The following is a 27,869-nucleotide window of genomic DNA, read 5'->3' as shown; positions in this document are numbered from 1 at the left end:
TGCTCCACACCAACTGTGCCAGAGGGAAAAAAAAAAAAGAAAAGAAAAAAAATCGGGCATGTATGTTGAGGGTCAAGCTCGATGCAATACATAAGCATCCTGAAACAAAGAGTAGGTGAATGACTGTGCAGGAGATAAGAAATATTTTTATTTAAAAATATCTGCAATAAAACACACATTTACAAATATTTGGAAACAATTTAACTTTGCAGCTAGTACTAATATTGTGGAGAATTGAAGCGTGGTGACATGTTACAGCAGAAGAGAAAATTTAAACTAAACCTGTGTTTGACCATTTTGTGTTTAGAAAAGGGAAATGAGTTTTTTTTTCAGAGATTTCAGCTGAACTTGTGAACTGATCCATAGGAGGTAAGCTGCAATGAGCTTGCTGCCTCAGAGCTTTTAATTCAGAAGTCAGGGAGGAAAAATATAAAAAAACAAAAACAAAAAACAAAACAAACAAAAACAGTGTTGGGAATTTCTTAAGATATAGAGTTACATGTATGAAATAGGTAACAATCACACTGGAATCTACTGTGCAGGAAATAACATTATTCTCCATTAAAACATGATAAAAATACACAAAAATAAAACATTTATTTACATTCAAAAATATTTCATCAAGCCCCAAATCACAGTGCACCTAAATTGTGTTGTAACTGCTCTTAAAGCATGTTCCTCACTGCAGCTACTATTGAGAGTAAAAGCCACTTCATGGATAATCAGAGTGTTTTGTTTTTTGTTTTTTGTTTTTTAAACTGTGGCACTCCTCCTCAGTCCTCATTTATGTCCATGCCTTTGGCCTTATTTGACAATACAAACTAAACTCCTGTCTTTTCTTTGATCCAGCCACGGAATTTGGTAACTGTTGTATAGATGCCTGGTTTGTTTCTGCGAGCACAGCCATCACCCCAACTGACCACTCCAGCCAGGAACATACGATTGCCGGAAAAACAGGACAAAGGACCCCCAGAGTCTCCCTAAAGCAGAAAAATGCACAGGAACACAGGTAGACATGTTAGCATAGAGGCAATACATGGGGATGGTGTGGGGATATTATGAATATCCAATTATCCTCTTGACTTCTGCAGCGGGCCAAAAATGAAAATCAAAACAAACACATTAATTCTACTTTCTAAGGTGAAATTCCTCTGCTTACCCCATTGTATGAATGCATGTCACATTCTATTCATATACTATTCATCAATATATCCAAGACGACCTAAAACTGTACATGTTCTCTCATGACATTTACAGATTTAGTTCAATCAATTAATTCCTCCATCTACATCATGCCACTGTCTGCAGCACAAGCAGGGTTTTGTGTGTTTTTCCCCAAAAAAACAAGGAAGAAAAAAAGAATATCAAAGTACCTGACAAGCATCAACTCCTCCACTTAGAACACCAGCACAAAACATCCGAGATGTGATCTGGCCCGCCATCAAATCGTCACACACAGCTTGGTTTATGATTCTGACTGAAGCCTTTTGGAGCACCACTGCAGCAGATCCTGAAACAAACAAACAAACAAACAAACACACACACACACACACACACACACACACACACACACACACACACACACACAAAGAGGAAGTCACATCACTGGGCATCTTTAAAAAGTTGAAAATGCTTGTATTACAAGTGGTGTTTATATAAAGACATATAGTAGTTTACATTGGCTGATTTACAAGGTGTGTACAAACCCAAAGAATAATTACTAAAACTAAATCTAAAACACAGAAAAACAAGAGAAATTATTTCATTTTATGCTGATTTAATGTGTAATGTTGAGCTCAAGTTCAGGCTTTTATATTTTTAGTTTTGGTGGCTACAAATATTTGTTAAAGTGACAAATCATTTACTCACCTCCTTCTCGTGTGGCACCCCACCCAGTGATCCACACATCCTGGCCAGGTGGAAACTCATGTTGCGCAGCTGGCAAGCAGATGGGTTTTATGTAGTCACTGTAGGTGACAGGACTGTCCAGCTCCATCAGGGCGATGTCATTGTCAAAGGTGTAGTGGTTGTAGTTAGGGTGAGGTATGACCTGCTTCAGATTCCTCTTTTGAACTGGACTTTCTAACATTTTCTGTGTATGAACGCCGAGGTAAATTTCCCAAGAGCCAGGCTGGGAGAGTCTGAGGAAGTAAGCAACAAAACAGATGAAGGATTTTATTCACGGTCTCAATTATTAATGAACTTATAATAATTAGCATATTATGTGGCACTATATATAATTCCCATTATATGGCATTTTTAAAATATACTTTAAGTCTGATTTCTCAGTGCTTGTTGAATATAATAAGATGCAAGTCTGGCTGTGATAACTGCTTGCAAAATGGCAAGGGCCGAATTATTTTTCACCACATTCAAAGATTTTGTTGCAATTTAAAAAACGTTCAATTTACATCTTTCAAGTGAAACTATTAAATTCATGATTTGCTTATTTTAGCTTTATTATTTAAATAATTTAAGCAGTACCTGAGGCTTTTCTTAGTTTTATTAAAGTGTATAACAGAGTTGTTGTTATACTGACTGCGTACCATACTCTACTCTATGTAAAGATATTTAAAGTCTTGAAAAAAGGATAAATTAACTGAAGTCACACAGAATTTGTAAACAACTTTGATTTTTCTAAAGTAGACTTAAAAATAATGTACTGAGGACAAATATTAAATCTGTTATACGCCAATGGTACTCATTTTCATTCATCTGGATTATAAGATCTTCTAAATATGTAAAATAGGAACAACAAGCAGAGACAAATAGCTCTCATTTTACACAGAGAGAATATAAGATCGTATTTTTCACAAAAATCAATGTACTGTGTCAAAGAGAGACAAAGAATAGGATAAGAAGTTACTTTAAAGAGTTTTCATCTTGCACACAATGGGCAGCAGTGACCAGCCATTTCGGACTGATGAGGGATGCGCCACAGACGTGACCGTATTTTTTGGCATGGAGGCTGACCTGCCAAGGAAACTCCCCTTGTTCTGCATTCTGACCACCTACAATACGTTGGCCCCTCCCACGTGTCCCACAGTCTGCAAAGTAAACAACAAATCAGTCAAAGGGCTGGTGCGCTGCAGCTTATTGTGAACTGGGTGGAGCTCCACACCTGTTTGGATAAGACAACCTAAACTGCACAGGTGAAGGATGAATGATTAATTTAAATGTGATTTTTTTGTGACATACTGCAGTTCTCCTCATCAGATCCATCACCACAGTCCGGCGTCCCGTCGCATTCTGGATTCACTTTACTGATGCATTTATTGTCTTTACATTTGTATGTAAAATCTGTGCAGCCTACAGTTAAACCTAAGGAGAGAAGAAAAGGAGAAAAATCAATCCAAAGCTAATTCAATCCATCTCTAGCCATTTCTCTCTCGCTCTCTCCCACCATCTATCTATATGTATAGCAAAGTTGGGCTTATCTGTTGTACCTCCTGTGGCTTTTGTACAGTCTTGTTCATCTGTTCCATCCCCACAGTCGTCCGTTCCATCACATTTCAGCTTCTCAGAAACACATTTGCCATTCTTACACGTTATTTGCCCAGATTCACACCCACCTAATACAAAAAGTAACAGGCATGTTTAAGCATTTCCAGTGCTGATATGAAACATACTCCATCAATGTTACAAGGCCTTACAATCCAGCTCATCTGTGTTGTCTCCACAGTCATTCACGCCATCACATTTCCAGAACTTGGGCTTACAGAATCCATTTCTACAACTAATATCAGTGGGACTGCAGCCTGGGAAGGGGGGGATAATGAACATTAAACATTAAAATGATTCTCAGGATGTGACAAATCCTCTCATAAGAATAAAGAGAGCAATTAAAAAAAATGTGTAGTCTTAGCATCACGACTAAATGGTACTTACTGCATTGCACCTCATCACTCATGTCTCCACAATCATTCCAACCATCACATCTTAGTGCCGGCTTAATGCAGTTGTTATTTCTGCACTGGAACTTGTCTGGACAAGCTGTGAATGGCATGGTTAACATGAGAAACACTGTCCTAATTTCAAAGAATACTCATTATTTGAAAAACTAAATTGCTTACGATTTTGGATGTCAATGGCCTCATATTGTGCCAAAAAGCCCTGGTCCACACGAGACTCATCAGAATAAAACACCACAGTCATTTTGTTGGTGCTGCTGGTTTCTGTCACTGACCCATCAGGTTTTTCTCCACACCATCTGAAAAAATGAAATGTACTAGCAATGACACACCTGCTTTGTTCTGGCATTCCCGTTTTTTTAAAGCACAACAAGGACTCACTTCTTTCCGTTGACCTCCACATAGTCTTTGTCACAGTTTGGGTTTTTCTTTCCCAGCTGGGACAAGAGTAACCTTTTGAATACGAGCTTCACTACCTTCCCAGTAGGGACCTTAATGACAATAAAAAAAAGATTAAAACTACATCCCACAATGGGATGTGATCTTCAGGGGTGGTACAGAGCAGAAATATGCATGAAACATGTCATATTGTTGAGTAGTACGCCATTTAAGGGACTGACCACTCACCTCTATTAACCACTCACATGTAGTTTTAGGAGGGTAGTAATTTGGGTAGTTGGGAGAAGTAAAGTTGCCTTTTGAACCTATCAGCCTCTCACCACATGCTATAGCTGTTCAAAAAAAACAAAAAAGAAAAGAAAAAGATGCATCAGCACAAATGTCAAACACTTAAGTTGTTCCTTAAAAAACTGCAGGTAAACTTTAACTCCTACCTCTATTTCCTGTTTGAACTTGTGAGACTTGTGCTCTAAAACCTGGGAAGGACTGGTCATGAGTGGCCATTGTCACCAACATTACATTGCCAGAAGACAGAAAGCTCAAACGTTTACTAGGTAAATATTTGCCACACAACCTGTAGAAAGCAAAGAGAAAACAATAACGCTCTGAACACACTGCTAACAGACTGATACACAAGGAAGATTTGGTCCTTTAAAAAGCACATATTTCACTCTTTCGTGACATGGATTCATCCCCTGCCTTCCTTCACGTGTGGTTAAATTACTTTTCACTATCGTTCAATGTTATGTATAAAACGCTTAAAAATCAGCTTCTTGGCAGAATTTCTTTTCACATAATAAGAAAATGTAACAGTGCATTACCTCTGAAAGTGACTCATTTTTCAGCAGAGGTTATATTTAGCTTCTCTACAGAAAAATGTTTACAGAAAAGTGTTTTGCTATTGCACTTATCTCATCAGGGCAGAAAAACCACTACCCACACACTCGTAAGTCCTTCCTGCGGAAAGCTTTCTGTTTTCTGATTACATGTAGTCTTGGTTATAACTAACAGTTACATTTACAGCTTCAGTCAAAGTGCTCAACAAATTCTGAACAAATTATTTGCAAGTGCTATTAATCTAAAATGAGGTTTAACCAACATAACCGCACCATTATGTACAGTTCGACGAGAGTTTCTTAATAAGTAACTCCTCCAAACTTAAAAGCAAAATATGCACCACTTAAAATTGTACCATAAAAACTAAACATGTTTTCAGCAAACAGGGAACTGAGTGAAAAGTGTCTGCTGCTACAGATTGTGATAAAGGGGTTGCTTGATCTCACAACAGTGAACAGTAACCATATACTGTGTTCACTGCACATATGGAGAACAGGAAGGGCAGTTAGGAGATTTAATACCTAAGAAAAACAGCACATCAGTAATTTGTGAGTATTTTGTGTTTGAGACTGGAGACGTGCACCAGAAACAGGTACTGAAAAACCTGTTGCACTAAAGTTGTAACATCTAGCAGAAACGCAACCAACTTATACCGGCACTTGAAAAATCACCACAGGCTTTTGCATGAAGAGTGCATGACAAAAAAAGTCTGGCGAAGAGTCAAGTGAAAGTGGTGCTCAGGCTCATGGTCACAAACAGCCTGCAATTACTGCATCTTTTGCCAGTTTAACTCCGTTAGACAAGAGCAGCAAAAGACATTGGGAGATGACTAATGCCATAAAACACTACTTTCGAACTGGTTTCTGATGAGTGATGGACTCCGCCAGAGCCGACCTTTGTCACCGATTCTGTTCAGAATTTTATGGACAGAATTTCTAGGTGTAGCCAAGTGGCTTTTACTCGGGTGGTCTCAGAATCTCTGCTTTTCGCAGATGAGAGGTTTCTGTTGGCTTCATCTTTATTTCATTAAGTTTAATTTTGTTACCGTTACTTTTCAATTTTACTTAAAAAGATGATTATGTCATTTTCTATCATCTTTATAAATATTACTGTACATTTAGAATTTTTTCCTGAAGCTTAATTTGAAGAAACTCATGAATCGAATTGGAAACGAAATATCGGCCAGAAAAATAACAATTAGATAATTTCCTAAAATTTTTAAGCTGCACTCCAGAGTTTACTAGCAGATTGTTAGCAGTCAAAAAGTACCAAATTTACACTTTAGTAAAAGAAATGTCAATGCAAAAGCATCAGCAGGTACATGCTTTCATATTTTACTGTAATCCTTCAGTGAGATCAGTAGTATTTCACTGTTTTACAGAAAAAAAATGAGCTCAATGAAGCGCAATAAAAATAAAAACATGTAAAAAATTGGTGTGATGATCACGATGATAAATATTAACATAATAATAATAATAATAATAAAATTTATAATAATAATACCAGATGTAGCAATGTTTTTTTATCTGAAGGAATCTTGAAACTGATGTTTTAAAGGGCTAACTCACTCTTGCATAACCAGACTCTCGATGGGCACCAGGGAATCGTAGATTTTGATAAAATCATTCTCGCAGCTCTCTTCCAGTTCAAATGTTTCAAATACCAGCTTGACTACATAGCCGTGGTCAGCTCTCAGCTGCCACTGGATGAAGGTGTTAGGAGGATACGGACTGTTGGGAAAACCCGGTGACTCGATCTGTCCTACATAATCAACCTTGGCATGCTCTGCAAACTGCAGATTATCTGAAAGAGAAACATTAAGATTTAGAATTTAAGCTTGTGAATCACTGTCACACATTTTAAGACAGATATATTAATATTAATATTACTAAAAGTATGCAAATGAAATGTAGTTTCGTTAGTGGTCATGACCATTCTGCAGTAAGCTTTTTCCATTTTTTGATGTAAGTGAAACTGAATAAAAAAATGGTTATTTATTAAAAAAAAACAAAAAACATTTGGTATGGAAAAAAGAAGTAAACAAGCGCCCTTTTGGTTTCTACTCAACTCCATGGCAGAAAAATGTTCTACTCTAAAAAGAGACTAACAATAGTGAAGAAAGGTGTCGTCCCTGGTAACATGTTCTATAGTGTAAGGTATATGTGGTTTACTATTTTCGGTCTATGTAGAGGATTTGTTAGTAGCACTTCTACTGAAATGTTAAAAACAAAAAAACAAAACTTGAACACTTACCCTTAAAGGATCTTAAAAACATGCGATCATCCAGAGCTGTAAAGTTGAAAAAAAAAAAAAAAAAAAAAAAAGAGAAGTAAAAAGACACAAGGTTAGGACTGACTGAAAAACAATCACAACCAGATAGAACGTGACAACTGACAATATAACAAACAAAAGTGTATGTTTGATATAGAATGACAAGCAGTTGCTTTCACTGTACCTGAAGTGACCACATTTTCAAAAGTCAATTCACTGATAGACATGCGCATTTTTTTCACTAGCTTATCTACTGAAGTCATTTCGTTGTCGACTGCTCTTTCTTGCCCCACGGGGATGTTGAACTCAGACAGGTAGTAGGCAATGACGCTGCCCTCACTAAGAGCAATGACAGCAGGGTTAGAAACAACAAACACATGACCATTACACACACATATACATACATACATACATACATACATACATACATGGCAAGTGTGAAGGATTTATTCCTTCACACTTCATGAGCTTACCTGAAGGCCTGAACTGTAGACTCGCGGTAGTATTTTGACAATAGAGGACTTTTGGAATAGACGACTTTAAGCTGAAAAGAGATTGAAGCAAAATCATAAAAAATGAAATGAAATGAAAAATGAAAATAGTGTTGACACACAGAAGTTGGTGGCATTCTTACCTGTGAAATCACCTGCTTTGCTAAAGCCTTAAACTCTGGAGTGCTGGAGTTCTCATAGTCGTTGATAAATGCCTGGTTGGTGATCCGCATGGACCCGCTGTACATCCTCTTGACCCGCTGGTGTTTACGGACTATAGGATAACAAAAGACTCAATGTGAACCACGGCACAAGAAACATGCTTAGTATTCACTACTGCTTCTTCTCCTATGCCAAGTGTTACTGCTGTTACTTCTTGTGGCTTTCAAATGTTTCTTTCTCTCATTGAGATTTAACTATCCCTTCAGTAAACCCTCGATTCTAGCTCTTTTAAATCACGAGCTTTAAAACTGTCTAAACTTGTGTAGGTTTCCATGTGCAAACATACAAGCAGAATAAAAAGTTATTTTTGAACTTTTGAAAACCACGTATGCTTATATATTTTTACACATTTATAGAAATAAACTTGGGACTGCATTTGTTTCTTGAAGCTTGTCAGATTTCGGTGAAATTTGATGCAACAGATTGAAACTGTTAGAGAATTACAGATGGGTAGAGATGACTCATGCATGCCACAAATATAGGAATGATTTAGTTACTTAATCTTTAGCAATAAGCTTTCAACCTTGTGTTTTTTACTGTAAATTTAATTTTGTTTTTATGACATTTTTTCATTGTTTATCTGTAGCAGAGTGTGTACCATTCGTTCAACGCTGCAGGTTTTGAACAAAATGTACGTGCAGTACATTTGCCTATTAAACAGAGATGTACTTACAGTGGAAATGCCAGACTAGTATTCCAGCCATAAGAGCTACAAGAGCGGCCAAGATCACCACGCCAATCACAACCCCAATTTTCCCTGGGTGCTTTTTCTTCTCAAGCCTTTTGATGTCCGATGCTTGTAAGTGGAAATCATTATCCCAGTCTTTCTCCTTGATGAAAGACAGACAGTTGAACAGATGAGAGAAAGATCAACATGTAAAACTCAGGTGCATTAATATCAGCCAGCTCTAAATATTAATCAAAATTACAAAGGTTTAGACTTGTGCAGATAAAGGTGCAAAGGAGAGCAAAGCAAAGCATCTCACGCCCTCATGAAAATATGATCATAAAGATAAGCAACAGCAGCAGACAGCAAGCCAACACTTGCGTATTTAAGGAATGTCCCTGCTATTGGTGACCTACATGACTGTTCTCAGATACAAGAAGTGTGACACATTGAAGCTTGAAATGTTCTAATAGTTTTCTTTTGAAATAATTTTCCAACTGAAAGAGACATTAAAAAAATCTGTGAGCAAAAAATTGGCTCGTGAGCAACAGAAAAGAGAGATTCACTGTCTTGTGCTGTTAATGAATGAAACGAGAACTTCATGCCATGACTCATGCTCTGCTGTTACCTTTCAGAGGTGAGACTGGGGGGGAGGGAGTACAAAGGTTTCAGCATGTAAAATCCTGTCAAACCTGCTTGGCGGCAACTACTCACAAACAACATGTTTCTGTAAGTGCTTTGTGTAGCGTAACATTAATAAAAGAAATAAAAGACTACGACATGCTTTAGCCTTTTTTTTTGCTTTATAAACCACTGGAAAGGCTTTCTTTCTGCCTGTTTAAACTTGAAGCTCATTATATAATTAAATAATATATTATTTTCCATTGATGAGGTCATGACTCAAGCATATAAATGTGCTGCTTTGGCAGAATAGTTATTTGTAAAGAGCAAGCTTTATATTTGTCACAATTAATCATAATGTTAAATGCTAACTGAAGAGTTTATACAATCTATATCCACTTCATTGTTCTCATGTGCGGATTCACTGATCAAGTTGCAATGTAAAGGGTCTAGGTTAATAAAAGGAAGAATATATCTCATAGAGCCCCATCTACCTACTACTACTGTGGTTGCCTTTGCAACAAAGATATAGTACTAAGATCCATTCATATATGTAAAAACAGTGTATTTAAACTCTTCGTGAAGCTCAAAATGTAAGTCTTAGTGTTAGGTTAAACTGTTAGAGAAAATTTCTTTAAATGGCCCAACATCTAAAATGTCAGGTTTTAACAGAAAATTGCTAATTATACTTGAAGAACACATACAATCAGCCCCAGCCTCTCTATCAACAACCACGACATGCACGGTACAGCAAAGCAACGTAGAAGTCAAATACCATTCACACCTGCTCCACTGTGCAAAATCTTGACACTATAAGGGACTAGAGCTGGGCGATATAAGATTTTTTCATATCACGATATGTTTTTTTCATTTCAGGCGATAACGATATCTATCACGATATAAGCCAAATAACTATATTTGTAAGATTTAAATGTGCCGTTGCTCACAAGTAAAATGTGAAATAATCAGCAGCTTGTTTTTATTTAAATATTTATTTCCCATAATAAGTTCAACAGGGTAGATGTACTTAAGGAACATGAGACTTTTTCAGATAAATAAAGGCAAATATTGCAAACTACACAAAAGGCAGCCGCTAAAGCGTTTAAGTTTCAAAATAGAACAAACGAAACAGACTAAATTGTCAATTCCACTTAGAAACAAAATATTAATTCTAAAAATAAATCTTAGTTTGTTTTACAGAAGAACAGACAAAACTGACTAACTTTTGTCAATATCAAATAAACTGAGAACTAAAAGGAAATTCTCAATCTCTCCTTGTTGTATAGCTTAGCTTTTCAAACAGTTTTAACAGTTACTTTAGTCTGACAAAAGCCGAATGACGAATTAGCGCTTCCAGTCAGAGACTGAGGCTACGTCCACACGTACACGGGTATTTTTGAAAACGGAGATTTTCCGTTTTCGTTTTAAAAAATAATCCCGTCCACACATAAAGGCAGAAATGAAGGAAAACGCTGCTATGAACATGCCAAAGCAGCAGGTGGCGCTAGATTCCTAACCGTGCAGAAATGTTGGCCAATCAGAAGTCTAGAAGCCTCGTGGGAAAAAGTAAACAAAGCTGGGGCATAGAAGCAGAACCGAGTCATATGTGTGGAGGGACAGTAACTGTGTGTTAAAACATTTAAACATTTAAACACTGCAGAGAGTAGAATTAACAGTAACAGTATTGTAGAAATTCATTTCACCGAAACAACGTGGCGCACAGTGTGACGTCAAAAAATGCGCACACCTTTGACGCTGTGTTTTCTCAGTTTTTCTAGTCCACATGTAAATGCAAAAACGGAGTTTTCAAAAATATCCACCCTGGCCGAAGTTTTTAAAAATCTTCGTTTTCAGTGACCAAAAACGCGTGTGGACGAAAGGTGCAAACGCATAGAAAAATCTGCATTTTCAAAAATACCCGGGTACCTGTGGACGTAGCGCACGCACCAGTTTATTGTATTTCCAGACTTGCTTTCGGCACAATTTACTACAAAATTTACTACTACCACTCTGTTTTTTGTCAGACTTGAAATAGCCGAAATACCTTCACACTACGGAACTTCTATGGCTCTTCCGTTTGACAATCTCTCCGGCATTGGAACCATCATCTGTTTTCTCTTCGGTCACGCTCGGTTGATTTTTCTAGTCGGCACACTCATTTCCTCCATTACCCGGGCGGTACAGTGGCTGGCTGCTTCCCAAACAAATACACATGTGCGGCTTGGCACTTGTGCTGTACGTAACAAGTCACGTGACGTGACGCTGCGGCTGTGATTGGTTCGGCTCTGCGCTACTTAATTTGGATTGGCTGTTTTTTTGTTTTGTTTTTTTAAGAGGACAAGAGCGGCGAGGTCTATCGCGATAGGTTAATTTTTCTATCGAGAAAAAGTTATATCGCGATACATATCGTTATCGTTCTATCGCCCAGCTCTATAAGGGACTAATCACACAATAACACGTTTTATTTATCGACACAATGTTACGACGTAGAGTATTCTTGGATAGATAATAATCTACAAAGGAGAATGACTAGAGTGAACAAGTTGAAACAAGGTGGAGGAATTCAGACAGCAACCTTGGGAGGGCCAGCTGCTCTGGGAACTGTGAAGGTTCCTGGATGTTTTTATGTCCAAACCCCTCAAAAATATATGCCGAAGTTACTTGATGAAAAGAAGGTTATCTAGAGTTTTGAGTACTTTTTGTCGACAGGTTCTGAAACAATAATTTCTGGCATTTTGCAGATTGGAAGATTCCATAGCTCATTTTGTTGAGTGTAATTAATGAGCTTTGGGAATGCAACCACATAAGCAGAATTATTAGAGTTTTCCATACATCCACCCATCCGCTTCCACTTATTTAATTCCTGGGTTGCAGGGGGGCTGGACCCTATCCCAGCAGCTGCCATAAGGCGAGAGGTGGGGTACGCCCTGAGAGACAGACACTGTCACATTCACCCCTACGGGCTATTTAGAATCACTAATTAACCTAACCCCGCAAAGTGCCATTCTTTGGATCACGGGAAGAAGCCGGAGTACCTGGAACAAACCCACACAGACCCAGTGAGAACATGCAAACTTCACACAGAAAGTCCCTGACCAGACGAACTCAGGATCTTCTTGCTGTTAGGGAGCAGTGCAAACCACCACCAGCTTTTATTAATTTCCTTGTAAAGGTTTGTTTTTGGCCATTATGATACGATATTATGATATACTGATTACATTTGTAAGATTTTAGAAGTATAGCACATGCATGTTACTATATTAGAATACAATTTACACAAATACTGAGTAACTTGTTATTGAGTCTCAATAAACAGATGCACAAATAACTGTGTGGCTATGTGGCACTGATTGTCTCAGTGTGTGCATTAATCGATGTCTAGATGCTCATTAAATACTCTTTAGCTATTAATTACTAATTTTGGTGATTTAAAAAGGTGAAAAGCTGAATAGGGAGTGTGGGTTGCTCAATCAACTGCTCTCGTCTGTACATGAAACTGAAAACTGTTTCTGAGTATTGAAGTTCTTTTCCACTCACTAAATTGTTTGTCTGTAGGCAAACCAGTTTTTGCTGAGTGAGTCAGTCAAGATAGCACAGCTTAATACACTGACATCAAGTAAGTGTGTGTGTGTGTGTGTGTGTGTGTGTGTGTGTGTGTGTGTGTGTGTAACACAAACACAAGTAGCCTTATACTTTAAGTCCGAAAAATTTGCTGAGTGGAGATGTTTCTACCCACACGTCTTTCACTGTATTTCTACGGCAATTTGGTTGACTTCGTCTATGCATGAGTATCAGGAAATAAGTAAAAACAATGTGAAGCCCCATCACTGAACAAAAAGAAGCAAGTGACTTACCGACGCTGGGGTGTATCGCGGCCCACTGCTTAAGTGATCCATCTTGGGGTCACTAATCAAATGGAAAACGACTTCAAACGTCTGAATTTCTCCTCCTCCTCCTCTTCCTCTTCGCCCTACCACTCCTTCTAAAAGCCAATTTCCGAGGTGAACCTGCAGGCCTTGTTTTTTTTTCTTTTTCTTTGTTTTTAAATGTGTTAATTCGACAAATAAAAACAAAAAACAAAAGAAAAATGTGTTTTTGTCCTTAAAAAAAGGCTCCTCTCAGTCGAGGGGTTCGCAAATGTCTCCCTGACGAGAACGCGTCCCCTACCTTCGTGACAACAGGTGACTACCAGACCAAACAACCTAGGGAAAAAAAACTTTTTCCGGCAGCTTCAGGTTTCTGTCTCCACCCCACACACCTGTAACTACTTCCTGTTTACTTGACACGGGCGAAACATATGAAATAAAATAATGGGAAATCTATTAGATTAGATATAGATAGCGCGAGAACTGTCTTTTCTTTAATGGTGGCTGTTTTAGGTTTCACTGTAAAGGAGAGGATACACCTGTTTACGAGGTGGGGCTAGAGTTCAGGTATTCATTCAGGTGAACTGCGCTTCCAGTTCTTGGAAAAACGCTTTATTGTGATCTTATATTTGGGATTTCTACAAATATCAGCATAATTAAAGTAGGACAATGATTTAATTGTGTGATTTTTATAATTATGTTAAAGCTTCACTTATAGTTAGTATCAGTCATGTGATTGCGTGGGCTTATTCGTGAAACAGTGATGAATCACTTCTGAATCACCTGCGTTTTTTTTTTCTTATAGTGAAACGGTTTTGTTATGCCGCCAAACAGAAACAAGTCCGCGAGACGTATTTCATTCAACCAGAGTATCAAACCGCAGAACATGGCGGATTGATATAAGCTGATGAATCCGTCTGAAACAGAAAATGAATGAGAACTCTTTGAACTAGTTGAAGTACGGAAGAGGATTAGGGCCACTGGGGGGGGGGAAAAAGTGGACACGTCTTTTTTTTCTTCTTTTCTTGAATTCTGAAGATTTTTTTTCCAGTGGCCCTAACGCTCTTCCGTATTGAAGTGATTATTTTAGTGCAATGAAAAATAAATAGGCTGTTCCGTTTTCTTAAATTTATATTTTCTGGTTTTCATTAAACTAAACATGATTACATTTTGGACAGCCGATCAAACAGAAATTAGTGTTATTATTATTTCTACCTTGAGTTTTTATGTGTAGATTACTTTGAAAGTCCAATTAAAGCACTTCTTAAGTATTAACTTTTGCTCCCACTACAAAAAAAAAAGCTATTTATGAAAAAAACAACAACACACCCATATGTAAGTTGTGAGTTTATTGATGTGTATCCCCCTTGTAACCATAAATCTGTTTCCACTGGTGTCAATCAAAATGTTTTAAATCACTAATATGCATAATATATTAGTTCCCAGTCCCCTCCACAATCAAGCAGGCTATTACAAGATTGAAGCCGTTTGGGTGCATAGTGAGACAGTCACATACAGAGATACTGTCACAGGAAGAGAAAGAAAAATAGAAAACAAGAAAAAAACTCAAATATATATATATATATATTTTTTCATATAAGAACAATGCACACCACATGGAATCCTCTGGAAAAAAGCCATGATTGCAACATCAACTATACAGGCATACAAAGACAATACTAAGATAAAGAGAGAGAGAAAAGAGGATCCTAGGATTCAGTTTACTTGTTTGTGTCGATCTCTAAGCTGTAAAATTACACAAGTTTGCTTTTTTAAAATCTTTCTTCCAGAAACCAGTTCTCCAAGCTTCAACTTTCTGTGTGTCTCTGTCTGCCTGCACAGCCCTCCAGCTCCAAACTGTTTTCAGGTGGCTTTGATGTATGGCCGGCCCAAGCATGTCCCAGTGCCAAAATCCTAAAATCAACACTGCAAAATTTGTTACACATCCCAATAAAAAAAGCAAAATTTTATTACCAGCCAAAATTCATACTTTTTTTTTTTCCACAAAAAGGTAGACTGAGTCATTTCCTAGATTTCTTGTTCCATACTACGCATATTGTTTTATTTGTGCCTCTGGACTAGCACTGCTATAAGTTTCCATACTATTCTTTACTTTATGACCAGCAAAGCTAGCTAGAATATGAATGCACATCATTCCTAAATTTGTATTCAGAGTAGCCTCACTTATACTGTGTTTTTACTTCAACACTTAAGAACCCCCTTTAAAAACAAAGCATTGTCTGTTTGTGGTATGTCTTTGCACACCTCAGTCTATGTGACACTACACTGAAATTAAAACCTAAAGGGCGTCTGTGAAATACATAGCATGGAAATGGCTTCCATAATACATTCAACTATGTAACACATATCAGTAAGTCTTTTTATTTACTGAACTTCCCTAATGATAAAATATTTGTGTGGGCAGAAGGTAATACATCATCACATTCACTTAGTAAGGGGTTTGGAGCAGGGTTTGTGAGATGTATTTGAGCTGGGGGCCTGTGCACACCTTTCCTGAAGCTTTCTTATTGTGTGCCTGCAAACATTCACGACGACAAAGCTAAGAACCCTAAGCCAACTCATAACATCTCCCCTGGGGGAAAAAAGGTGGAATAAAAACATCTATTCTTATATATATATTTCAGTTGTATATGTATACAGCATTTTGTTATCATAACAAAGAACAGAAAGTAAATAATTCATGATTTCACTTTTTTCTCAGTTGTTGTTTCACTAAACGTTTTAATTGGTACAAAGAACCTTCATATACAAGCAATCTATCGAGAGGAAAAAGAACAAAACGTCAATTAGTTTTGAGAATACCATCAGAAACTGCATGAATGACACTTTGCATGATGGGGAAACAAAAGCATAGTGTCTAGTAAGCGGGTTTATTGATGGCTGCTCAAAAATAATAAAATTTAATATGATTCGCCTTTCAAAAAAAAAAAAAAAAAAAAAAAAAGAAATGTCCGGAAAAAAAAAAGTTATACATCTTGATCTGAGATAGCTGTATGATAATTACAGATAAATCTGCAGAATCACATTTTCCATTATGCAAACTGGCAAATACATCACCTTTTAAAAAGAAACATGATCAAAAAGAGCACTATAGTACAATAGTAGCAGTAGTAGAAGTAGTAGCATTACTTAAGGATTGTTTTGAACAAACCAGTAAATGGAGTTTGGATGTATGCAAATGATTTTAACAATAGCATCATGTTGGTCAGTAGTATGCTCCCCTCGGTTGCCATCCTCTTATCAGACTCTACAGCACCCCATGTAGGCTCTGGTTAGATTTGCATCTGCTCTAGGTATTTGTAGGTGGGGTTTTCATAGCCGTGGTTCTGCATCTTGTTCAGGTGTCGTTCCTCTGGTGTCAGCATGGGGTCAACCTGCAAGATAGAGAGATAGATAGACAGATGCACTTTTTAAAAAATAAGACCACTACAAAGGCCTACATATGACAACTCTTCCTGCTGTGGCATACATAAATGCTGCAGGGGGACAATAATCTAATTTGCATTTCCATATCCAGCTCTATTCTGATAATTTAATAGCTAGCTGATACTTGGAATAAGAAGAGCCACAGTTCATTAGAGAGCTCTGCTGTGTGGTTATGCGCCCTCCAAATAACAGGTGGCTTACCTCCACAATGCCATGACTGATTGTGCCATATTGCCTTTTCCTCAAAAGCACCAGGCTGGTCACAATCACAGTTGCTATGGCCACTGCGATCACCAGCAAGCCAATCAGTGCACTGCTACCGAAGCTGAAGTCTTCTCCCAGAGGGCGGTAGGACTCCTAACAGGAAGAATGAGTCAGGGAAAGACAGGGAGAGCAGTCAGGAGACAACAAATGCAAACACAGCAGACCACTGAAGCAATGAAAAGAAACAGCGAAGTTGTTTTTCTGCAATAATGAAGACACTGCATGTACGTACTAGCTACCTCATCCTACCTCGTTCTATTTAGCCATTCTGAACACAAGATTCCCCTGGACCTTTTTATGTTTAGGGTACAGAGGAATCTTGTAGTAGCTGCTACTTCTGTGATATGCATATAATGAGTGGAAACATGAATATGAACGTATCATTTGAAAGTAGATCTGCTATGCTGTGCAGTTTGCCTCCAAAGCTGCACAGATTCCCAAGGCACTACTGCCTTTGCTTACTCTCTGTCCCTTTAAAGAGAACTGTTGGCAGTGATCGTTTTTTGGGGAAGTTTTGTAGGTGGTTCACTGCTAAATCAATAAAATCAGATCAATTGCAACTGTGACATGAGGTGTAATTTGTTATCACGATCAATAGTCATAATGTAATTCATGTAAGAATTTCCCTTTAAAACCCGAGACAGTAAATTATTAACAAGAGTGAACTGAAATGAGATTTCAGCCATCCTTCAAAGTTGCTTTAAAATTAGAAAATAAATTAAGTGGAAAAGAGCAGACTCTTTAAGCTACGTTACGAAACCATAGAGACAAATCAGTTTTTTTGTTCTTTGGGACACGATTGACTCGTGAATAGTGTGTGCACATGCATGCCAGGTATCTTTGTGGAGGATTGTGTAGTATCTTGGCTAGTTCGATATATGCACACAATCGCAGTCACCTCCGCTCATCTTCACAATCTAACCTGACACATATGACACAAACTAATCATATGTGGACAGCCACTGGGGTAAGGGGGGGGAGGGGATTTCACCGCTCGGTCTCACACATAAGCTGAGCACGCCCAGTTTGTGTGGATTCACATCCATCATATGAACTGAGATTTTCAATGTGTACATTCAAATACAGTCACATAACAAGCATGCACCCATGCAGAAATAACCAAAACAAGTTAGCCTCAACAAAATATGGTGATAAAAGTGAGGGGTTCAGGGGTCTGTTTCAGTGCAGTTGTTGTTTTTAAAAAAATAAATTCTGTTCTTTTTATTTACACAACCATCAGCTGCAGAACTGGTGTCTTTGCACACTCCCACACTCCCTCCTTCTTTCATCTTCTCCCACTACTGATAACTACAGTTCCCCAGAGAGCCCTTTGGAGGGTGCTGCTGTACTCACCAGCTCATCATCATGCATAACGCTGACTCTCTCTGCACTGTAAACCACTTCTTTAACATCCAGTGACTCATCAATCACCTGTCAACACAGACAGGGGAGCCCAGGTTACACTCACCACAACGTGTGTGTGAGATCGTGCATGTACGACAGAGAGAAATAGGAAGAGAGAGGCGGGGGAGAGTGAGAGGGTGTGAATGTGCAACGCAGTAAACTGTTAAGGATTATCTGTGTTTGGGTGATGATACATTTGGAGCTGTCTTGTTCAAACTGGAAGGAGAGAGGGAAGGGGGTTGCAAGCATCAACAACAGACTTTCTTCTAGGAACACAGTTAACAAGTCTTTCTAAGCAGACTGTCAGCCTCTCATTACTGAGAGCCCCGGTCTGAAGAATAAGCACGATGAGTGGAGTGGGTGTGTTCAGGAGGCAGAAACTAAATCTGCTGTTTGTAGAGACAGAGCACTCCAGAGTCTGTTTGTCACAGAACATAACCACGACGAACATTTTAGCTGTCACCACCATTTTTACATTTTTTTCCAGTTTGCTTCGCTTTCAAAAAAAAAAACAAAAAAACAACCCACTAGCATTTCCAAAAAAATACATGCATGCACTCAAAAAACTTGCACAACTCACATTAACACAGACACGTAAAAGTACACGCAGCTTTACAGTTGATGTTGGATTAGCATGCGAAACAGCAAACATAACACTCGCGCACACAGCTGCCAAGCATAATTTGAAATCCATGAAGAAGACTGCTGCGCTTGGCAAAGGAAAGTAACATGCAATGACTGCTGAACAAAGTGTGGAGTTGATCTGAATGAGGGTCGGTTGGCAGAAGCCAAACGCCGACACGCAAATAGCTCAGTGTTAGTTAGCTGTAACTATGACAACATAGTTACTGGAATAATCTGTCTCGTTAAATGCTGAACTTAAGAGCTATGTGAAAGCACAGTGTACTCATTAATCTGTCTCATCAGCACAACTGTATCAAATTGGGGTTGCTGGAATGATATCTAACTGTTCGTGTCCTGTGTTTTGCTTTAACAATGCTTCTCTCAAGTCAGAAAGAAAAATATGTTTTGAGGCACGAACACAATCACAAACTGACAATAGAGCTCTTACCACATTCTCGCTGACCTTTGGTTTGCTGTTGATGATTCTCTCCTCAGCACCAATTAAACCATCTAAGCCAGACATGGCAGACCCTGGAGGAGGTAAAGGAGCACAGTCAATAACAGTAAGTTAGCACAAGCAAACAACCAAACTGGGATGGCGGTATCGGTGGTGGATAGCTGCACATAGATATCCAGCTACTGTCCTTGCACCCGTTGCATCAGTCTCCTTAGTTCACTGGTAACAACAAAGACCTTTCTTCCCTTCAGCACAGAGCGAGCACTGTGAGCATGACACTGACCTTCTACAAAGGCCCCCTCGAAGTGGTGCTTTGCATTTATCTGCAATTTCTCTGTAAACATGCAGTGAGTCACTGAACGAGACCCCACTAAACGACTGTGAATATCCTGGTATTTTGTATCCCTCACATAACCGTATCACTGTAGTTCAACTCATACAAATCTTCAAAAATATATGCCACACTTACAGTTTCATACCAGGGACAAACACATCAGAAAAGGTAACGAGAGTAACATTCAGTATCAGCTTATTGCCTTCGGCGGGTGCTCCAATCTAGTCAGTACCAAACAATTAAGAATAATAAAAATGTCTTCTGATTCAGTGTGGGACAAGTATGCACGTTTGCAAGCCTCGTTGAGCAGTGGTGCCAATCACTCTGGCAGGGCAGGTTATCAGATTGTACTGCAGGCTGCGCATAATCTTATATCCAGCTATAACAGTCACAGCAGCATGGGAACAATGGGACCACTCATGTATATAGATTCGATAAGTCCTGAAGCAGTTTTCCTATTTTGCTAAAAAAAAAAAAAGAATTTAAGTCATTTATCAACAGATTAAACAGAGTATTTCAGGCTGTGGGTCAGCAGAGGAAACACTGAGCCTCAAACAGGGACACTAAATCTACCAACTTCTATCAGGAAGTAGGAAACTGAGGAGGAAAATGAGTTTGTGGGAGGTGAAATAATTACGGTATTTTGACAAATGCACTGAGAACAGGATGACAACGAACACACAACAGTGTCTCTGACGCGGGGCTCATTGTGACCTAGCTCTACCTGATTTCAAAGCCACTGAATGTGTTATTTACCATGAAGTGATAATCCTAGTATGACAAAAAGCACAAAACATAGCTGGGGGCCAACGGAAAAAAAAAGTAGAAAACAACCAGACGGCTTCTGATAAAACAGAAACAGTAAGAATACCGAAAGGAAGAGGAGAAGGAGCAGAGTGAAACAAAATAGTAGATGGGAATGGCTTGGGGAGATGAGTGGGGGCAGAAAAACAAGATGCAACAGAGGCACCAACCTTTCTTGAAGGCACGTGGGGAGTCTGATAGATCGCCTTGGCATTTGAAATGAGCAACAGAAAAAAAGAAGGTCAGAAAAGGGAAAGGAGAGAAGAGAAAAGAACTCAGGTAAGAAGAGAAAAGGCAGGATTATCAAGCTGTGTTAATTGATTAGGAAGAGTTCAGCAGGGAAGAATCCAAAAATAAATGATAAAGATAACTAAACTCCAGAAAGGGAGCCATTTTAGAATTGGCTAGCTCTGTCTAAGCCCTCTGGGCTGTTGGTTTGGATACTAAATGTTGCTTGGGGCTTTACTAGTAATTTGCCTTCCTTCTCGCTGGAAGCGTTCCATCCATCATTTTTTCTCTCCTTGAGGATTCAATCTTTTGATTGGCGCAGATGTAAAAAAGAATAGAACCATAACTGCTTGTTTCTTTCCCTCTTGCTTTTGGCTCAAGCTTAGTAGCAGACCCTGAGGCTTTGTGACTTTAAAAAAAAAAATCTTAGCAGTTCTGTGTTGAAGGCTAAGCCAGTGGGAAATATGCAGGCGCAGATAAGTCTCAACCGTGGACTACAGTGCACATTTGCTTGGCTCAAAACACAATGTAAACCTATTCTCTTTCACTGTGCAACATGCTTCGTCACCACTGCCCTTCAGAAAGACTTATGCGTAAGGCCTATTGTTCTCCTCACAGCCACAGCGTTGTTCACGATCTTGCTCGTGACTGTGTCTGCTCACCCTCTGGATCTGGACGGGACCCCAAGGATGTGACCTGGATGGGCCGGTAGGGTTTGCCCTCAGACAAAGGAACTTCCACGCTCTCCTCTGATGAGACGGTGACATCTGGCTGTGATTCTGAGATGGATGACAGGAACTGGTCCATGTCAGCTTTCTGCTCTTGGAGTAGCTCATCTGCAGAAAAGGGCAAATGACAGAGTATAAACCTGGGGCATGCCGACACCTGTAAACTGGGGACATGGCAGCAGCAGCGGTTTCTAAAATAAGCTTCATTGATTACTGTTAGCATATTTTTCCCCAGCAGTCAGAACTGCTGCAAGAAACGTCTGTTCCCATTTCTGCTAACTACCAATTATTATTTTTCTGAGAGCTATTTTCCGTGTAAATCTGCACAACTCCCAACAGAACACTGCACGGCGAAAGCTGTGACCCAGTTCTGTCACTGCACCCACTCCACTTTAACGTGTGCTGCATCACTATATTATGGTTCCTTTAACGGAGCAAAGGAAACAAAAGAAAAAATATTTTAATGAGTGGACACTGTCTGCATTAAATTGCACCACTACGTCCCAACAGGTCTAATTGGAAAAATGAGGGGTTGTGAGCAGAGGCGCCTTAAAAACACAGTAATAGCTGTATGTACAGCTGCATAGCTGTATTCAATTTTCCACAACTCAGCCTTTTCTCTGTTTTTAATAATTGGAGTGCTAAAACCTTCCATCTGGTTTCTTTTAGTGTTTGTATTTCCTTCTGCACAAAGAAACTAATGGCAAAGGATACAAATGAGTCCCAAATGAGCCAGAGAAAATGTGACGTACTGACTTCTTTCTGGCACATTTCCATTGCTGTTTTTAATCTGATTTCATCAAGTTGCCCAGGGATCTTTCATTGAACAGGACTCACCAATTTCATCCTGAATCTCTTCGGCCACATATGGCACTTTGTAGAGCAGTGACAGACTCTGGTTCATCCTCTCCTCGATCACTCGCAGGTGAGTCATCACCTGAATTAAAAAAAATAAACAGGGTATCACGTGACAAAAGAAATTAGCACATGATTCTATTTAGTTTAATTAAAACCAATCCACCAATTGGAGACAAGCGCTTTGATAATTCAAATTCAGCATCAGTTCCCAAAGACCCCCAAAAGAGTTTCCCCATTTAAGACACATAATTGAATTCAATTTATAATTTTATAGGAAACCTAAAAATCCTTAATAATGATCAAGAAGGATTATGTTTCTGGATCATGAAACATTAGTTTAAATGGCCAATTTTATGGTATTTAACACATTTCAATTACTGTAACATTAAACCAGTGAATATACACCAGTGAAAAAAACAAACAAAACAAACAAACAAAAAAAACCCCAAACATGATTATCCCAGAAAATCCCTCTTTGTTGCCACTGGTTACCTTTTGTCACCTAATAATATCTCAGATCACAGCATTGACTTTTCATGTTTGGAAATTTGCACAGAGAAGCTGTTCACAGTGACACGAGGTCACTGTGTGTGAAACGATTAAAATTAATCTTCAGATATTGGTGTCAGCAGGAAAAGGAGGTCGAATCTAACTGAAATCTGAAGGAAAATAATGACAAAAAAGAAAAGGGAAAAGTTGGAAACTGACTTAAAATTTTCCCCAAATGTAATGAATCACTATACAGTACAAACTTGAGGGCAGACAGCTCTCTGTTCTCCAACTAGCATATTTATGTACTAAACTAAAGAGAGCTTTTCATGACCACACATTTAAACAGAGCCGCCTCAGAGAAGAATTGCGCTTTCAGGAAGTGTGCATATTCCCTGAGATGAATCCAGACTCGCTCACAGCCAGCTGACTTCCAAACATAAAACAAGTTGCTGCGTGTAATATTCAAATTAGTCTTGAAGCTCCGAGCCGCTCTGACAGGATCTGCAGCCTGTCGGCCCCAATGATCGCCACCATATCACAGTGTTGCAAAAATAAAAGCAACTCGTTTGATGGAAAAGATTTTTAAAAAAATGTGGCATGTCCAAAAACATTTCCAGTCACTACCACTATTTCTATAAACAACATGTTTGAAGAGGAGAAATATTTCAGTATTCTTGCTGCCAAAATGGTTGGCAGGAAATAAAAAGCCCCTACAGACAAAGCTGACCAGCTTTTGGCAGGTAACCGGTGTTTATTTCCAACTATGATGATTGACTGCTTTAATCTCCCAGCACATGGCTGCAGTGCACCAGCGCCAGCAACAGATGGCAATGATGCACCTTTCCCTATTAAAGGTGCTCTGCAGCCCGCTGGCACCTTCCTGTCTGTGTCTAAGAAGCATTTCTGATTAAGGAAACTACATTGTCCCCATGTTGGAAAAAGCAATTTTGATGCATCAAGCAACCTTACTAAAGTCAGACAGGTGAGGGTAAAACTGAAAATAAGTCTAGGAAGACAGAGGCTCTAGGCTTGGCAAAAAAAATAAATAAATACATAAATTGTCAGGGCACAACAGCATAGATTGTTTTTTCTTCACCATTTCCCAGATCCAACTATTTATCTTAAAAGAAAGTCTCTTCCGTTCCTCTGTTCTCTGTGTTTTTCATCCATCTGCTGCATGATCAGTCATGGTGGAGGATAAATGGTGTCGAAGGGCACTGACACACACACACAAACACACACAGAGACGAGTACATCTAATAGAGGAGCTTCTAGCCAAATCCCCGTGCAGCCGCTCAGAGTCCAGCATTACACAAGACCTGCGCAATGTTAATCTTCGGCTGAGGCTTAAGTGAATGAAGCACTCGCCCTCCCTCCATCAGGCAAGCCTACTCACTCCTCCTGGGCTTCAGCTAAGAGCAACAGACACTCTTTCTACCTCCTACACACTTACAAACAGGGCAGAAATGAGCAGGAGACATCATTATCCCTGCCTTGTCTGAGCAGGAATAGGAGTATATGATCTTAGATTGGCTCGGCATGAGGTTTCAGATTTATTGAGACGGTGTCCAATACATTACATCTTCATTGTCAAAACCAGCTGCAGGGACCAATTAAGAAAATTGAACTGTACAAATGCAAAATATTACGCATTGATAAATGATTAGCTGTTTTAATCTAATTAATTCTAACAAAAAAAGATAAACATTTCCTGAATCACACGTTCATAATGTGGGGATTTTATGTCATTACCTCTGGGCCCTGACAATTCTTAACCTAAATCAAATGAGGTATTAGTGATAATTATCAGGAACAAACCCACTGACCTGTGACTTCATCTGAGCAGCCTTCTCAGGATCAACAGCCAGAACATGCTGGTAGTGGCGGATGGTGTGCTGGCGGTCCTTGTTTTCAGCACGGACGTACCTTCTCAGGGCTTGCAGGATGCGGTGGGGCTGCGGAAAAATGGGGCAGGGTGATCAGTTGGGTCAAATAGTACAATATGGCCTTGGAAAAATTTCTGTATAACACTGGCTGTTGCATGATTGAATATTCCTGTTTCGTGAGAGTATAATTGACATGCATTGTAATGCATTTCCCTTTTAATTTTTAATTATCAACCAAAAAGTGATATTCATTGTTTTCATTCAGCCAAATGTTTCATTCATAGGATTCAAATTTAATCAGATTTAAGTTTATTTAAGAAACCAATCCTCAAAATGACAAGCCCTTTTGTTGTTATGTGCCTCTCATTAAAAAGTCTGTGAAGGTTCTCAGTCATCCAGGTCATCGTAGTCTAAGGAGCTAGTCCAAACGCTTTTCTTTCCAAGCTCCTTAGACTCTCATTAAAAATGACCCATTTAGCTTTATGTTAGACATAAAATAAGTGAAAATTATTTTTCTCTTGCTCGTCATATATCCGAGGAGAAGAACAATGAGAATGCTGGCTTGAAATGCAAAATGATTAACTTCACATAAAACATAACATAAAATCTTCTGCAGCACTTACAGAAATAGCATCAGACTACAGATGACGCAATTAACAGTTTTGGAGGTGTAACGAAAGCTGTGCTCTTAAATCTGGCAACGTCATTAAACTTGAAATGAGAACAAATGAAGGCATTAAATCAATTCCCTTTTTGCTGATAAACCCAACATTAGTGGTATTGGAAAGGTGACCAGCACCTTCTAACAGAGTGTCAAACTGTGTGCTGGCAAAAAGCATCAAAAGTCTATTAGATAAAAGGAATTAAAAATAACTTGACACAAGGATTATAGCTGTAGGGTGAAATGTGATTGACTTTGTGCTTTGGGGGATTTGGGGATATGTGTTTTTATGGGTGCAGTAATCCATTCTCTTCATGATAGACTGCAAGTTGTCAGAGGCTCTTTTTAGCAGGATATGAGATTAGCTGCAATTGGTGGTAAATGTGGCCTGACAGAAATATACGCGTAGATTTATTTTCAAATTGACTACGGAAAGGAAAAAGAAACATCCAGATGGAGAAAGGTAAGGATGACAAAGTTGCTCTGAGAAGCAGGTGTGTGCCATTTACCCTGGGGGGGTCAGCCTGCAGGGCAGCCAGGTAGTTCTCCAAGGCCAGACGGCGTCGGTCATTCAGCATGGCCTCTACCCGGGCGAGGTGAGTCTCCACCAGCTGTTGCTTCTCGCTGGCTGCTTCCTCCTCCAGGGACTCCACCATAGCTTGGAAGTGCTGTAAACCAGTTCAAAATCTTACATATGCACACTAAACTGCATAGCACTCTTTCAGTTTCTACTAACAGAAAAACACAAGTCTCAATTTCATTCATGTCGCCTTCCAGGCTTGTTAAGGGACTTGGGGACTCATTTAGAAGGTTTCCCGTTCAAACAATGTCCTCATTTAGCCTTAGAGTGATAAAGATGGAACAGCCAGGGAAACGGGATCTTTAATGGTACAGGGAGTGAGGGACCCAAGCCATCATCCCTCATTCAAACAAAGGGACAAACCGAGGGGAGGGGCGACTCCCATGGGAAAGGATCAGTGTCTTACCTGGATCAATGTCTGCCGTTCAGCCTTGGGCAGGTTCTTAGCCTGGCGATCAGCTTCTTCCCACTCTTTTCTTACCTGGAGAGAGAAGTGCATAGAGAGGGAAGGAAGTGAAATGGAGATAAAAGGCAGTCCTACGATGACTCAGAAAACTGCTATTTTGTTGGGAAAACAATACCAGGTAGGTAAGAAACTGATAAAGTACGACTTTGTTTCTTGTTGTTATCTCAAATTCAAATGATTTATGTGACTTCTAACTTATTTTTTTTAAAAACAACATAGATAATACACTTGCTCCTTTTCCTCCTACAAATATCTATTTGACTGCCAATGATGCAACAAAAAAGCTACCAGCTTTACTGAAATAAATCTCTTCAAAGCATCTGCGATCATGTACAATGTGGTCACACAGTGCAGCTGAGCGGAAAGATCCTTACATATTGCCTCTCAGGAATCAGCGTCCTGATTCTTGCTGGTAAACTCACCCTCTCCATGCGGTTACGGTGTCTGATCTCCAGCTGCTCCTTGGCTCTCTGGAAACGACTGTGCTCCTTGTCGTCGGCGGGGGTTTCAAAGTAGATGTCGACATCATCGGTGGGCTGAGGAGTCGGGGGCATGGCTGCAAAGTCAGACACAGATGGCGAGAGGTCAGGGCAGCGAACTGACAACCGGACAGACTGACACACATAGAGAGACGGGCTAGCAGACCAGCCGATCCTGGCAGAAACAGGTAGGCAGCAAGACAGACACACAGGCAGACAACTGGGCACAGAGAGAAAGAGCTGAAAGGCGAAAGGAGATTGACGCCGGACCTAAATCCTCACAGATGCACTCCTCTCATTGGCATTCTTCCACCCTCAGTAAGTCTGATAAATTTAAGAGAATCTGACAGTCTTTCCATTTCAGTTCTTTTCATCTTCCAATCGGCTTTCTGCTGACAGGTCGCATCTCCGACACTAATAGAAATATCTCCGTATTTGACAACTGGGTCACAGGGGGTGAAGCCAGAGGGCTCTGTTCTATACAGTCACGCACCGCTCCCTCCTCATATCCCTGCAACTTGCAAAAACAGTCCTGCTTCAGGCTGGCAAATAGAAAGACACCTCAAGCACTTTGGCCCCGTCATCTTAAAAAAGAGGAATGGGTTAAAAATAAGGACCTTTATTTTCTAATTCCTAAATTTAGCAGCTTCAGTCCTTAAAAATGAAGAAAAAATTCAGTTGGTTACAACTGTGAACTATGTCTAACCTGATGGGAAGTAAATCACTGCAGGTGCAAAAAAAGGGGCTACTGACTGACATATGCTGGTGGTTTCTAACAAAAATAGTTGCAGTGCTCTGTGATCAGAAGAGACAGGTTGCTGATAGACAGACAGAAACAAACTCATGCCGGGAGCAAACATTGACCGTCAAAG

At 39.4% G+C, this 27,869-nt stretch overlaps 2 protein-coding genes across 7 annotated transcripts in view; both read right to left on the bottom strand.

Moving 5' to 3' along the window:
* Positions 1–128: 128 nt before the first annotated feature.
* Positions 129–13,640, bottom strand: st14a (ST14 transmembrane serine protease matriptase a). Its single transcript, XM_085430692.1, has 19 exons — positions 13,274–13,640; positions 8,805–8,961; positions 8,053–8,183; positions 7,892–7,962; positions 7,603–7,757; positions 7,401–7,436; positions 6,716–6,950; positions 4,745–4,884; positions 4,539–4,642; positions 4,293–4,402; positions 4,074–4,210; positions 3,889–3,993; positions 3,654–3,758; positions 3,447–3,572; positions 3,199–3,321; positions 2,867–3,047; positions 1,870–2,141; positions 1,374–1,510; positions 129–980 (listed from the first exon to the last, which is right to left on the bottom strand). The coding sequence occupies exons 1-19, from the start codon at positions 13,313–13,315 to the stop codon at positions 822–824; spliced, it is 2,526 nt and encodes an 841-aa protein (XP_085286818.1). The 5' UTR covers positions 13,316–13,640; the 3' UTR covers positions 129–821.
* A 979-nt stretch (positions 13,641–14,619) lies between these two features.
* The window catches only part of aplp2 (amyloid beta (A4) precursor-like protein 2), a 50,674-nt gene continuing 37,424 nt past the window's right edge, over positions 14,620–27,869 (bottom strand). For 2 of the 6 annotated variants that reach the window (XM_085430693.1, XM_085430698.1), the window contains 11 exons: positions 26,941–27,074; positions 26,459–26,533; positions 25,982–26,140; positions 24,752–24,880; positions 22,413–22,512; positions 21,510–21,683; positions 20,790–20,825; positions 19,473–19,555; positions 18,350–18,427; positions 16,934–17,089; positions 14,620–16,680 (listed from right to left, as the gene is read on the bottom strand). In XM_085430693.1, coding sequence (XP_085286819.1) covers positions 16,579–16,680; positions 16,934–17,089; positions 18,350–18,427; positions 19,473–19,555; positions 20,790–20,825; positions 21,510–21,683; positions 22,413–22,512; positions 24,752–24,880; positions 25,982–26,140; positions 26,459–26,533; positions 26,941–27,074 — 1,226 coding nt within the window. In that variant the 3' untranslated portion in view covers positions 14,620–16,578. The remainder of the gene's footprint in view (positions 16,681–16,933; positions 17,090–18,349; positions 18,428–19,472; positions 19,556–20,789; positions 20,826–21,509; positions 21,684–22,412; positions 22,513–24,751; positions 24,881–25,981; positions 26,141–26,458; positions 26,534–26,940; positions 27,075–27,869) is intronic. The other 4 variants (XM_085430694.1, XM_085430696.1, XM_085430697.1 and 1 more) reach the window with 4 other exon arrangements.

Source organism: Copadichromis virginalis, linkage group LG14, assembly GCF_057382275.1.
Source record: "Copadichromis virginalis isolate Kocher_CV1m ecotype Utaka linkage group LG14, C_Virginalis_male_GT1.1, whole genome shotgun sequence".
In the NCBI taxonomy this organism is placed as follows: domain Eukaryota; kingdom Metazoa; phylum Chordata; class Actinopteri; order Cichliformes; family Cichlidae; genus Copadichromis; species Copadichromis virginalis.
Note: the sequence above shows the minus strand (reverse complement) of the source record. Positions and strands in the feature narration are given on the sequence as shown.

Coding starts and splice junctions, on each gene's coding strand:
- st14a (XM_085430692.1), bottom strand. CDS start 13,315: ATGGATCACTTAAGCAGTGGGCCGCGATACACCCCAGCGTCG. Junction 3,573..3,653: donor CAACACAGATGAGCTGGATT/GTAAGGCCTTGT, acceptor TTTTTGTATTAG/GTGGGTGTGAATCTGGGCAA. Junction 981..1,373: donor GAGGAGTTGATGCTTGTCAG/GTACTTTGATAT, acceptor TTTCTGCTTTAG/GGAGACTCTGGGGGTCCTTT.